Source organism: Schistocerca cancellata, chromosome 10, assembly GCF_023864275.1.
Source record: "Schistocerca cancellata isolate TAMUIC-IGC-003103 chromosome 10, iqSchCanc2.1, whole genome shotgun sequence".
Lineage (NCBI taxonomy): Eukaryota > Metazoa > Arthropoda > Insecta > Orthoptera > Acrididae > Schistocerca > Schistocerca cancellata.
In genome coordinates this window covers 56,614,514-56,628,684 of record NC_064635.1, presented here as the reverse complement: position 1 = coordinate 56,628,684, position 14,171 = coordinate 56,614,514, and the positions used below count along the sequence as shown (strand labels likewise).

The 14,171-nt window shown below is 44.1% G+C and overlaps 1 protein-coding gene across 1 annotated transcript in view; it reads right to left on the bottom strand.

Annotated features, from left to right (window-relative positions):
- LOC126106105 (fibrillin-2) overlaps positions 1–5,061 on the bottom strand; it is a 142,822-nt gene extending 137,761 nt beyond the window's left edge. Inside the window, exon 1 of the mRNA XM_049912352.1 lies at positions 4,862–5,061. Within this exon, the coding sequence (XP_049768309.1) occupies positions 4,862–5,061 (200 nt within the window). The remainder of the gene's footprint in view (positions 1–4,861) is intronic.
- Positions 5,062–14,171: the final 9,110 nt, after the last annotated feature.

The window sequence follows — 14,171 nt, the reverse complement described above, 5'->3', positions numbered from 1 at the left end:
TTCCTCTTCTCTGGTTCTGAATTGCCCGTTTGAGTTTTTTCAGTCTCACAGTACCTGTCAGCGTTAACTGTGGTCCCAGTGGCCATAAAGTCGACCAACAATACCCCTTTCCGATCCCAAAAAACGGTTGTCGTGACTTTACCGGCAGACTGTGTTTGTCTGAATTTCCGCGGCTTTGGCGAAGAAGGATGCCGCCACTGGAGTGATTGTTGCTTGGTCTCAGGTGTAAAGTGGTATGCCCAGGTTTCGTCACCCGTGACAATTGAGTCCAGAATGTTGTCCTGTTCGGCTGCAAGGCGGTGAAGAAATGCGCGGGAAGCAGCAACTCGTTGCCGCATGTGGTCCTAAGTCAGCATGCGTGGCACCCATCTTGCGCACACCTTCCGGTAGTTCAATGTTTCCGTTAAAATTCTGTGAGCGGTGCTTCCGGAAACCTCAGGAACCAACGCGCAGAGATCATCCAGGGTGATCCGCCGATCTTCACACACGCTCTGCTCAACCTTCAACGCTGATTCCACAGAAACTGAAGGTCTCCCGCTCCTTTGTTTGTCGTGAATTTCCGTCCGACCAGCTGCAAACTCTCTACACCATACACTTCCGTCAATTGACGATGGATTTCAATCGGCGCAGTGCCCTTTGCGTTCAAAAACCGAATAACTGTACGCAATTCGCACTTGGCGGTAACATCCAACGGGAGCTCCACTGTCAACGGCTGCCAAGCCAAGACTGAGCGCCTCAGCGCGGCGTGCGGATGTTTACACACAGCGCGTGAAGCACTCTTCATAACAGTGTGACCAACTGCCACACAAACAGAGTTCTGTACTTATAAAAAAAATAGCAGACCTTACTTTTAGGATTAACCTCGTGGACACATGGTTCACGACACATGGATCTTTGGGTCTGGCAATAAGTCGAACTGGGGTAGCCAAATGGCAAAGCGACTGCTCGCAGTAAGCTGGTAATCCGCGTACGAGTTCGGTCCGGGACAGATTTTCACTGTCGTCATTCCCTTAAACAGCTGATACATGTCCATATTCGCAACTGCGAATAAATTTCACGTTTCTTATTTCTGACGCCGATGTGTTGTTGAATTTTGGAACGTGTTTTACGCTCGCGTATTATGACACTTCTAGAGACCAAAAATGTCCTCTGTAGGAATGAACATGGGTTCCGAAAACAATGTATCACATGGGCATACAAAAACTGCCACAGCGTCTACAAAAATGCTTCGACAGAAATGGTGATTGTGTCGAAAAACAGCTAAATGTTCAAGCTGTAAACTGTTGTAAACCATTGTAGAAATAAACAGGTCTATGTACTTATAAAGTAATAGGAGATCTTACTTCTGGGATTACCGTCCTATTATGTTTGACAGTGCTTTGCTGAGTGTGTGCGTGCGCGTAGCAACACGAGGGCGCAATTGCAGAGGAGGCCAGAACGCGGCAGAGACAGCAGGCAGCGAAGACAGCGACGGGGAGCGATGAATGCCGGGCATTTGCCACGCCGGACATTTGCCACACTTGCCCCTTCGCCAGGTAGCGATCCCTCAGGTAAGGGACGCCCTTCCTCGTACTACTTCTGTCCGCTTTCAAACCGCCGTCTCCACATCTTACTCGATACAACCAGTACGTAAGAGACCTTCTTCTTCGACATCTTGTCCAAATGCAGAGCTTCTTTTCCGAAATCGAAATATTTATAACTTTTGGGAAACGAAATCAATACCGACGATTATGTCAGTATGTAATTAGTTGTGCCAAGTATAAATATAGATTCCTCTCTCTGCACGGTAGCTTCCTTTCACGCTTACTGATTGCGTTAGAAACAGTCCATACCCATGGGAGCAACAAGAAAGGAACGGTGTAAACAGAATGCGAATGTACGCTAATCATTTCTTTTTGATCACTGCATTTGTGTATACTTTAAGTACGGCAACTGCACGCCCAAAAGACAACAAGGAAAGACGAAATGGGTATGTTACTTATAATCCGTCTTGATTGCAAATTTTTTTATTCATATGACCGGTTTCGGTTCCGAAACGTTATAAAAGTAACATTATAAAATCACTGATTGCTGTTATCCCATAAGACATTATGTCTGTTTCTGCAAAAAATGAGTATGTGAATGTTTGAAAAGAAGAGCGACATATTCCATATTAATTTACTCTCTAAAATGCGATATGCCTTGCGGCGAAACATTAGTTAATAAAGTGTAACGGGAAAATGTTGAAAACATGACTGAAAATACGTTCACTAAATAGAAATAAGAATATCTATGATTGACAGGTCATCAAAAGTCGAAGAACAATTTTAAAATGTTAGAAGTAAGGAAATGAAGTAATACAGAATGCTATGCTTGTAACGTACGTTGTTGTTCTACATTGTTTAGCCGGCCGGAGTGGCCGTGCGGTTCTAGGCGCTAAAGTCTCGAACCGACCGACCGCTACCGTCGCAGGTTCGCATCCTGCCTCGGGCATGGATGTGTGTGATGTCCTTAGGTTAGTTAGGTTTAATTAGCTCTAAGTTCTATGCCACTGATGACCTCAGAAGTTAAGTCGCATAGCGCTCAGAGCCATTTCAACCATACATTGTTTAGCTCTGGTATTTACAGGGTCACAGAGAAAGCATCCTAGGTTTTGGAGGGAAAAGCCGTAATTGTAATGATCTGCACTACAACAGAAACAAGAACCACAACTTAAGGAAAAATAATGTAATGTGTGTTCCAGCTCACAAGCGACATTGAAGCAGTATGGGCAGCGGTTTATTTTCGACAGCCGGAATAAATTAATAACTGGCTCCTTTTACCTACCTCCGGTCTCAGATGAAAGAGTTGCTGAACAGTTCAAAGAAAACTTGAGTCTCATCACAAATAGGTACCCTATTCATACAATTATAGTTGGCAGTGACTTCAATCTACCTTCCGTATGTTGGCAAAAATACCCTATTGTAGATAGAAAACAACTTCCGTAATTGTTCTAAATCCTTTTTTTTTAATTATTTTGAAGCATTAGTTCACGAGGTCACTCAAATTGTAAACGGTTACGAAAACACACTTGACTTCTTAGCCACAGATAATCCTGAGAATCACGACGGATACAGGGATGAGTGAACACACAGTGCCGGCCGGGTTGGCCGAGCGGTTCTGGGCGCTACAGTCTGAAATCACGCGACAGGTACGGTCGCAAGTTCGAATCCTGCCTCGGGCATGGATGTGTGTGATGTCCTTATGTTAGTTAGGTTTAAGTAGTTCTAAGTTCTAGGGGACTGATGACCTTACAACTTAAGTCCCATAGTGCTCAGAGCCATTTGAACCATTTGAACACACAGTCGTAGCGAGGCTCAATTCCGTATCAAAGAAATTCACCAAAACTAAACGCGAAATGTATCTATATATAAAAGCAACTAAAAATTCGGTTGACGTGTTTCTAAGAGACAGTCTCCAATCCTTCCAAACTATGTAACTGAAGACCATATGATTTAAACGAACGCAAAATCTCCAAGATTGGCGAAGTTCTACTGAGGCTCGAAATTTGGTGCGGATTTCAATGCGAGATGCATTTAATACTTTCCTCGACAACACAAAGACTTAGAGAAAGCTTTTGACAATGTTGACTGGAATACTCTCTTTCAAATTCTGAAGGTGGCAGGGGTAAAATACAGGGAGCGAAAGGCTATTTACAATTTGTACAGAAACCAGATGGCAGTTATAAGAGTCGAAGGGCACGAAAGGGAAGCAGTGGTTGGGAAGGGAGTGAGACAGGGTTGTAGCCTCTCCCCGATGTTATTCAATCTGTATATTGAGCAAGCAGTAAAGGAAACGAAAGAAAAGTTCGGAGTACGTATTGAAATCCATGGAGAAGAAATAAAAACTTTGAGGTTTGCCGATGACATTGTAATTCTGTCAGAGACAGCAAAGGACTTGCAAGAGCAGTTGGACGGAATGGACAGTGTCTTGAAATGAGGGTATAAGATGAACATCAACAAAAGCAAAACGAGGATAATGGAATGTAGTCGAATTAAGTCGGGTGATGCTGAGGGAATTAGATTAGGAAATGATCCACTTAAAGTAGTAAAGGAGTTTTGCTATTTGAGGAGCAAAATAACTGATGATGGTCCAAGTAGAGAGGATATAAAATGTAGACTGGCAATGGCAAGGAAAGCGTTTCTGAAGAAGAGAAATTTGTTAACATCGAGTATAGATCTGTCAGGAAGTCGTTTCTGAAAATATTTGTATGGAAGTGAAACATGGACGATAACCAGTTTGGACAAGAAGAGAATAGAAGCTTTCGAAATGTGGTGCTACAGAAGAATGCTGAAGATTAGATGGGTAGATTATATAACTAATGAGGAGGTACTGAATAGGATTGGGGAGAAGAGAAGTTTGTGGCACAACTTGAGTAGAAGAAGGGATCGGTTGGTAGGATATGTTCTGAGGCATCAAGGGATCACCAATTTAGTATTGGGTCAGCGTGGAGGGTAAAAATCGTAGAGGGAGACCAAGAGATGAATACACTAAGCAGATTCAGAAGGATGTAGGCTGCAGCAGGTACTGGGAGATGAAGAAGCTTTCACAGGATAGAGTAGCATGGAGAGCTGCATCAAACCAGTCTCACGACTGAAGACCACAACAACAACAACAACAACAACAACAACGAAACTGTCTCTAGGCATGTGGTGGACAATCAAGAGAGATTCTGGTCCTATGTTAAGTAAACCAGCGGAAAGGCTCAGTAAGCGATGGGGAGGAGGAGGAGGAGGAGGGGGAGACAAGGGAGCCAACCCTTCGGAGCAGGCGAAATCGTGGCAAATGTCGGGCCACCGAGAGCGACGCACGCGCAGGGCGCGGCTCGAGCAGCGGCACTCACGTGACGGGCTTCGAGCAGACTCCGCCGGCGGCGTCCGCCGGCGCGGGGGCGTGCGCGGCCGCCAGCAGCAGCAGCGGCAGCGCCAGCAGCGTCCAGGCGGCGGCCGCCATCGCGCAGGACTCGCGGGCAGGCAGCGAGCGCCGGCAGACGACGCCTTCCAGCTTCCTGCCCCGCAGATAAACGGACGGAAGCGCACACATCACGGATCCGCCGCCGCACAATCTGCATCTCGCTGGTCCGTGTCGTCACTGCATCCACACCCACACCGGGTCGCAGTGCGGGGATTTACTACCACAAGGATCAGTACTGGGCCCATTACTCTTCTCATCATACGAGGGCCATTCAATAAGTAACGTAACACATTTTTTACCTCTCTGCCAATTTCGGTTCGAAAAAAAAGCGAAATTTATTGTGGGACATCGTGGAATATTTCCGCTTCAGCCTATAAAATAAATAAAATAAAAATATTATTTAAATATTAATTTTCTATCTGTATGATGGTGATTGTGATTGTAATTGTAATTAATATTTGCTTATCTGGAACGTGGACGTTTAATTATTCGGTATCAGACGCTTGACAATGGCTTTCTCGTAAAGGCAATGTTACTCGTAGTTGACCGTCAAATAAAACTGAAATAATCGGACTTCGTAAATAAATCGTTTCCAAAGACTGCTGCGGTAGGTGCGGACTCGTAATCTAAATCTCAATATTACAATAATTTGCCAGCCATGCCAAAACGTCGTACAGAGGTGATTGTCTACTAAACATAAAAAAGTTACACAGTTAGTTAAATCAGATATATTCAATGAATAAACCTACAGTTCATAATCCTACTTACTTTTATAAATATAAATTCTTTACAGAATCGAGTGCCTAGTCTGGTTGCAACTCGCAGTATTCTTCTATAACATGAAATATGGCGGTGTGCCAGACAATAGAATAAAATACGTGCTTCTCGCACCACTTCTACCAGAGCTCTCCCCTTTTCTTAATCAAACATAAGAGTAACGTAATTGTGCTTTTGTTTTATCAGCGACACAGCGCTGCAGCTGTGTGCCATAGGCTTTATTTATTTGTCACTGATTATTTATTTAATTAATATTTCGCGTTTCCGAGGAAACTCACGCTCGGCATGCAAATGTGCCTTTATAAGCCCCTATAGTTTCATGAAGCTTCAGTAGGCGACGTCGCCAAACGTACACTACTGGCCATTAAAATTGCGACACCACGAAGATGACGTGCTGTTGTTGTGGTCTTCAGTCTGTAGACTGGTTTGATGCAGCTCTCCATACTACTCTATCCTGTCCAAGCTTCTTCATCTCCCAGTACTTACTGCAACCTAGATCCTTCTAAATCTGCTTAGTGTATTCATCTCTTGGTCTCCCTCTACGATGTTTACCCTCCACGATGCCCTCCAATGCTAAATTTATGATCCCTTGATGCCTCAGTACATGTCCTACCAACCGGTCCCTTCTTTTTGTCAAGTTGTGCCACAAACTCCTCTTCTCCCCAATTCTATTCAATGCCTCCTCATTAGTTATATGATCCACCCATGTAATTTTCAGCATTCTTCTGTAGCACCACATTTCGAAGGCTTCTATTCTCTTCCATACATGGCTACACTCCATACAAATACTTTCAGAAACGACTTACTGACACTTAAATCTATACTCGATGTTAACAAATTTCTCTTCTTCAGAAACGCTTTCTTTGCCATTGCCAGTCTACATTTTATACCCTCTCTACTTCGACCATCATCAGTTATTTTGCTCCCCAAATAGCAAAACACCTTTACTACTTTAAGTGTCTCATTTCACAATCTAATTCCCTCAGCATCACCCGATTTAATTCGACTACATTCCATTATCCTCGTTTTGCTTTTGTTGATGTTCATCTTATACCCTCATTTCAAGACACTGTCCATTCCGTTCAACTGCTCTTCCAAGTCTTTTGATGTCTCTGACAAAATTACAATGACATCGGCAAACCTAAAAGTCTTTATTTCTTCTCCATGGATTTTAATACCTACTCCGAATTTTTCTTTTGTTTCCTTTACTGCTTGCTCAATATACAGATTGAATAACATCGGGGAGAGGCTACAACCCTGTCTCACTCCCTTTCCAACCACTGCTTCCCTTTCATGCCCCTCGACTCTTATAACTGCCATCTGGTTTCTGTACAAATTGTAAATAGCCTTTCACTCCCTGTATTTTACCCCTGCCACCTTCAGACGTGCTACAGACGCGAAATTTAACCGACAGGAAGAAGATGCTGTGATATGCAAATGATTAGCTTTTCAGAGAATTCACACAAGGTTGGCGCCGCTGGCGACACCTACAATGTGCTGACGTGAGGAAAGTTTCCAACTGACTTCTCGTACACAAACAGCAGTTGACCGGCGTTGCCTGGTGAAACGTTGTTGTGATGCCTCGTGTAAGGAGGAGAAATGCTTATCATCAAGTTTCCGACTTTGATAAAGGTCAGATTGTAGCCTATCGCGATTGCGGTTTATCGTATCGCGACGTTCCTACTCGCGTTGGTCGACATCCAAAGACTGTTAGCAGAATATAGAATCGGTGGGTTCAGGAGGATAATACGGAACGCCGTGCTTGATCCCAACGGCCTCGTATCGCTAGCAGTCGAGATGACAGGCATCTTACCCGCATGGCCGTAACGGATCGTGCAGCCACGTCTCGATCCCTGAGTCGACAGATGGGGACGTTTGTAAGACAACCATCTGCACGAACAGTTCGACGACTTTTGCAGCAACATGGACTGTCAGTTCGGAGACCATGGCTGCGGTTACCCTTGACACTGCATCACAGACAGGAGCGCCTGCGATGGAGTACTCAACGACGAACCTGGGTGCGCGAATGGCAAAACTTCGTTTTTTCGGATGAATCCAGGTTCTGTTTATAGCATCACGATGGTCGCATCCGTGTTTGGCGACATCGCGGTGAACGCACATGGGAAGCGTGTATTTGTCGTTTTTATACCGGCGCATCACCGGGCGTAATGGTATGGGGTGCCATCGGTTACACGTCTCGGTCACCTCTTGTTCGCATTGACGGCACTTTGAACAGTGGACGTTACATTTCTGATGTATTACGACCCGTGGCTCTACCCTTCATTCGATCCCCGAGAAACACTACATTTCAGCAGGATAACGCACGACCGAACGTTGCAGGTCCTGTACGGGCCTTTCTGGATACGGAAAATGTTCGACTGCTGCCCTGGCCACCACATTCTCCAGATCTCTCACCAACTGAAAACGTCTGGTCAATGGCTCGTCACAATACGCCAGTCACTACTCTTGATGAACTGCGGTATCGCGTTCAAGCTACATGGGCAGCTGTTCCTGTACACGCCATCCAAGCTGTGTTTGACTCAATGCCCAGGCGTATCAAGGCCGTTATTACGGCCAGAGGTGGTTGTTCTGGGTACTGATTTCTCAGGATCTATGCACCCAAATTGCGTGAAAATGTAATCACATGTCAGTTCTAGTATAATATATTTGTCCAATGAATACCCGTTTATCGTCTGCATTTCTTCTTGGTGTAGCAATTTTAGTGGCCAGTAGTGTATTAAAAAAGGAAAATACAATCGCAATGATAATAAATGTCCTGTTTCCACGAAAATAGGCACAGTCCATTTTCTTTTAGTTTTATGAGCGAAATCAGTGTAGTTTTTACCTGCAGGATACAATTTGCAGCTCATTATTTTGAGACTTCGAGAGAAGTGCACTGCGCCGATCACAGATGATCCCCGCGCGGCATTAGCCGAGCGGTCTGAGGCGCTGCAGTCATGGACTGTGCGGCTGGTCCCGGCGGAGGTTCGAGTCCTCCCTCGGGCATGGGTGTGTGTGTGCGCTTGTCATTAGGATAATTTAGATTAAGTAGTGTGTAAGCTTAGGGACCGATGACCTTAGCAGTTAAGTCCCATAAGATTTCACACACATTTAAACATTTGAACACAGGTGATCTCGTGTGTATCTCAAACATTTCAGACACGTGAAATAACGTCGGAGAATACAATCCTTCACACCATCAGATGATATGTCGAAAAAAAATTAAAATCATTTTATGTTCGACAACAACAAGCTATAATTCAAGAGCACGTAGCTGTTTTGTACACTATGGCAGGTCTCGCTTTACCACTGCGATGCTATATCATACAGGCGTATAAGAAACAAATCGTGAGAGTCTGTATTGTAACAACTCCTATAAGTCTCTTCCTTTACATCGAAACCAGTTACCATCTGCATGCTTACATGGGACATTTTTGATGCGTAACTGCCGGCCGGAGTGGCCGTACGGTTCTGGGCGCTGCAGTCTGGAGCCGAGCGACCGCTACGGTCGCAGGTTCGAATCCTGCCTCGGGCATGGATGTGTGTGATGTCCTTAGGTTAGTTAGGTTTAATTAGTTCTAAGTTCTAGGCGACTGATGACCTCAGAAGTTAAGTCGCATAGTGCTCAGAACCATTTGAACCATTTTTTGATGCGTAACTAACCTCTTCCGACATGTCTGTAAACTTTCTGTTATAAAGCAGCAGATTGTTGCGTTCTGGTTTTGTAAGCAATTTGATCATCACAACCTAACTTACACAATATGCTCACACGTCAGAAAAAAATCCACTATCATTTCTAGATTCCACTACGAACTGTAATTCAAGGGATGTCTACCTTATAAGTAGAGGTTGTGAAGTATAAAAAAACACCTACTTTTTAAACACAATCGTGACAGTAAATAAAAAACAGTCCACGAGAATAGAGACAGCCGATTGCCATAAGTTTTAGGAACAAAATCGTAGTAGATTTGAGAGAACTATCTGCTCCATTTATAGTACTGCTTGTAATAGTACCTCCGACAAGACTTAACCGCATCTCTCTCTCCTGATATATCGAAAACCAATTACCGTCTGTGTGTTGTCATTGAGCATATTACATATACCATATCGCTCCATTGGGGCTCGAGGCCAATGCCCGAAATCCTTCACACAGATCTGCACAAAATTTTGTCGTCTGTACTGGAGGAAGACATATCCAGCAAACTATATACGAGAGGGTTCCTGTATTGTTCCCTCATAAGCAGTCTGAAAATCTTTCATTCCCCTTACGGCTATTGCAGTTTTCCACATCAAATCCATACCTTCCCTCACGACAGGACATAGTCATTTTCTTTACACATGTCGGAAAACCCAGATAGTTCATCAACCTGCTGCTCAAGGTGATCCATCATAAAGATGAAGGGCAGTCTAATGAAAACTGAACACTCACCAGAACAGTTCCATGGAAGATCCCATTCAAAAGTAATCACCATACACGTTAAGACGTTTATCCCACTGGGAGATGAAACAATCCATTCCCGTTTGGTAGAACACGATCAGCCTTTAACAGATCCACAACCGCATCCACTCTTCCTCCAAGTGGAACTGACATCCACACATCTTTCTTCAGTTCACTACAGACGTGAAAACCACACAGTGAAAGATCTGGGCCATATGGAGGATACTGCAACATTTTCCACCCAAATCGATGAAGTGTAGCAGCCTTCATCCGATGCATTGTAGGGTTGGGCATTATCGTGTAACAGAATGTTTCCAGCCGACATCATACCTAGGCGTTTTCACTTTATGGCCCATCACAGTTTCTGCACAGTATCTTCATAGTGTTCCATACTGATCATTGTTCCACACGCGAGGAACTCTAGAGCAGAAGGCCCCTACAGTTGAAGAAGAAGACGATCTTGACCTTACGTGGTATAACCATTTTGAGCCTGAGGGAAAACAGCAAAACTAACAGTGACAACATTCGACATCTCCCCACCAAAGTCATCCGAAGCTGTTCGTGCAGATTCCAATAAGGTCACGATCCAGCCTTCTTCGACTGCAGGGGTCCTCTGCTCAGTGAGTACCTCGAACGTGGAACCACAACCAACAAGCAGAGCTACAGGGTGTTTCAAAAATGACCGGTATATTTGAAACGGCAATAAAAACTAAACGAGCACCGATAGAAATACACCGTTTGTTGCAATATGCTTGGGACAACAGTACATTTTGAGGCAGACAAACTTTCGAAATTACAGTAGTTACAATTTTCAACAACAGATGGCGCTGCGGTCTGGGAAACTCTATAGTACGATATTTTCCACATATCCACCATGCGTAGCAATAATATGGCGTAGTCTCTGAATGAAATTACCCGAAACCTTTGCCAACGTGTCTGGCGGAATGGCTTCACATGCAGATGAGATGTACTGCTTCAGCTGTTCAATTGTTTCTGGATTCTGGCGGTACACCTGGTCTTTCAAGTGTCCCCACAGAAAGAAGTCACAGGGGTTCATGTCTGGCGAATAGAGAGGCCAATCCACGCCGCCTCCTGTATGTTTCGGATAGCCCAAAGCAATCACACGATCATCGAAATATTCATTCAGGAAATTAAAGACGTCGGCCGTGCGATGTGGCCGGGCACCATCTTGCATAAACCACGAGGTGTTCGCAGTGTCGTCTAAGGCAGTTTGTACCGCCACAAATTCACGAAGAATGTCCAGATGCAGTAATCGTTTCGGATCTGAAAAATGGGCCAATGATTCCTTTGGAAGAAATGGCGGCCCAGACCAATACTTTTTGAGGATGCAGGGACGATGGGACTGCAACATGGGGCTTTTCGGATCCCCATATGCGCCAGTTCTGTTTATTGACGAAGCCGTCCAGGTAAAAATAAGCTTCGTCAGTAAACCAAATGCTGCCCACATGCATATCGCCGTCATCACTCCTGTGCACTATATCGTTAGCGAATGTCTCTCGTGCAGCAATGGTAGCGGCGCTGAGGGGTTGCCGCGTTTGAATTTTGTACGGATAGAGGTGTAAACTCTGGCGCACGAGACGATACGTGGACGTTGGCGTCATTTGGACCGCAGTTGCAACACGGCGAACGGAAACCCGAGGCCGCTGTCGGATCACCTGCTGCACTAGCAGCGCGTTGCCCTCTGTGGTTGCCGTACGCGGTAGCCCTACCTTTCCAGCACGTTCATCCGTCACATTCCCAGTCCGTTGAAATTTTTCAAACAGATCCTTTATTGTATCGCTTTTCGGTCCTTTGGTTACATTAAACCTCCGTTGAAAACTTCGTCTTGTTGCAACAACACTGTGTTCTAGGCGGTGGAATTCCAACACTAGAAAAATCCTCTGTTCTAAGGAATAAACCATGTTGTCTACAGAACACTTGCACGTTGTGAACAGCACACGCTTACAGCAGAAAGACGACATACAGAATGGCGCACCCACAGACTGCGTTGTCTTCTAGATCTTTCACATCACTTGCAGCGCCATCTGTTGTTGAAAATTGTAACTACTGTAATTTCGAAAGTTTGTCCGCCTGAAAATCTACTGTTGTCCCAAGCATATTGCAACAAACGGTGTATTTCTATCGCTGCTCGTTTAGTTTTTATTGCCGTTTCAAATATACCGGTCATTTTTGAAACACCCTGTATGAACACATTTTGCAGAAACTGCAAAGGACCATAAAATCAAAACGCCCAGGAACAGTGTCAGACAGAATCAAGCTGTTGCACGATATTGCCCATTTCCACACTGCCAATTGGATGAAGGCTATGTTTCAGCGATTTGGTTGGGAAACACTGCAATGTACCCTGAACAGCCTGGGTCTTTCACCATATTATTTCCAAACCTTTGGTGACTTGAAGAAACGCATACGTGGACATCAGTTCCAGCTCGACAAGGAACTGCGAGAGTGGCTGCAGTGGTGGATCTGTCAGTGGGTGACCGTATTCTATGAAACACGAACTGATCTTCTCTTCCCCCAGTGGGATAAATGTTTTAACAGGTGTGGTGATTACTTTTGAATGGAACCATTTCGTGGTCCCGTTGTGGCAGGCACTTGGTTTTCATTTGGCTGCTCATTACAAATACATTTTTATTGTCACCAAAGTCTGTTCCTTCAGACATGCATGCAAGTCTGGAGGAACAGACTTTGGTGACAATCTGCAACTGTAGTAATATTACAAAATTTTGTCGTAATGCGAATACTTTTGACATCAGCTGTATTAGGCACGGAAATCGTACCTACTGGTGACACTTAAAAATAGGTTTCAGGCCGGGACACTGTAATATTATTGGGATTTCCGTCGTATGAAAGCAGTGAGTACCCTTGGAAAGGCATTCACCTATCTGCATATTAAATTATCAACTTATGAGGTGAGACCTATTCTTTGAAAGAGGTTTGTTTTATATAATTTACGTAACTGTAAAGATGTGCATCTAGCGCGGACGCTAATACATCGATTGCGCAGTCAAAGAAACATTTTAACAAAAGCTGAACCGTCGTTCCGTTTCGATCTAAATAAAAGATGACAGTAAAAAACTTTTGTAGATCTTCAGAAGTATTTGCGTAATCAAAAACTAGCCTCCTTCTGACAACGATCAGGAGCCGACCAGATGACGGACGTCTTCGACCGCTTTCGTGTCTCCTGTGGCAAAGCTGTGCCAAACTGGGAATAAATGTTTTAACAGGTGTGGTGATTACTTTTGAATGGAACCATTTCGTGGTCACGTTGTGGCAGGCACTTGGTTTTCATTTGGCTGCTCATTACAAATACATTTTTATTGTCACCAAAGTCTGTTCCTTCAGACATGCATGCAAGTCTGGAGGAACAGACTTTGGTGACAATCTGCAACTGTAGTAATATTACAAAATTTTGTCGTAATGCGAATACTTTTGACATCAGCTGTATTAGGCACGGAAATCGTACCTACTGGTGACACTTAAAAATAGGTTTCAGGCCGGGACACTGTAATATTATTGGGATTTCCGTCGTATGAAAGCAGTGAGTACCCTTGGAAAGGCATTCACCTATCTGCATATTAAATTATCAACTTATGAGGTGAGACCTATTCTTTGAAAGAGGTTTGTTTTATATAATTTACGTAACTGTAAAGATGTGCATCTAGCGCGGACGCTAATACATCGATTGCGCAGTCAAAGAAACATTTTAACAAAAGCTGAACCGTCGTTCCGTTTCGATCTAAATAAAAGATGACAGTAAAAAACTTTTGTAGATCTTCAGAAGTATTTGCGTAATCAAAAACTAGCCTCCTTCTGACAACGATCAGGAGCCGACCAGATGACGGACGTCTTCGACCGCTTTCGTGTCTCCTGTGGCAAAGCTGTGCCAAACTGGGAACACGACATTCTAGTATGAAATACAGATTTAAATTGAAAGAATTGAAATATATATTTAACCTAATAAATTTTTTTAATCATACTAGATGTGGCGCCCGAACAGGGACTT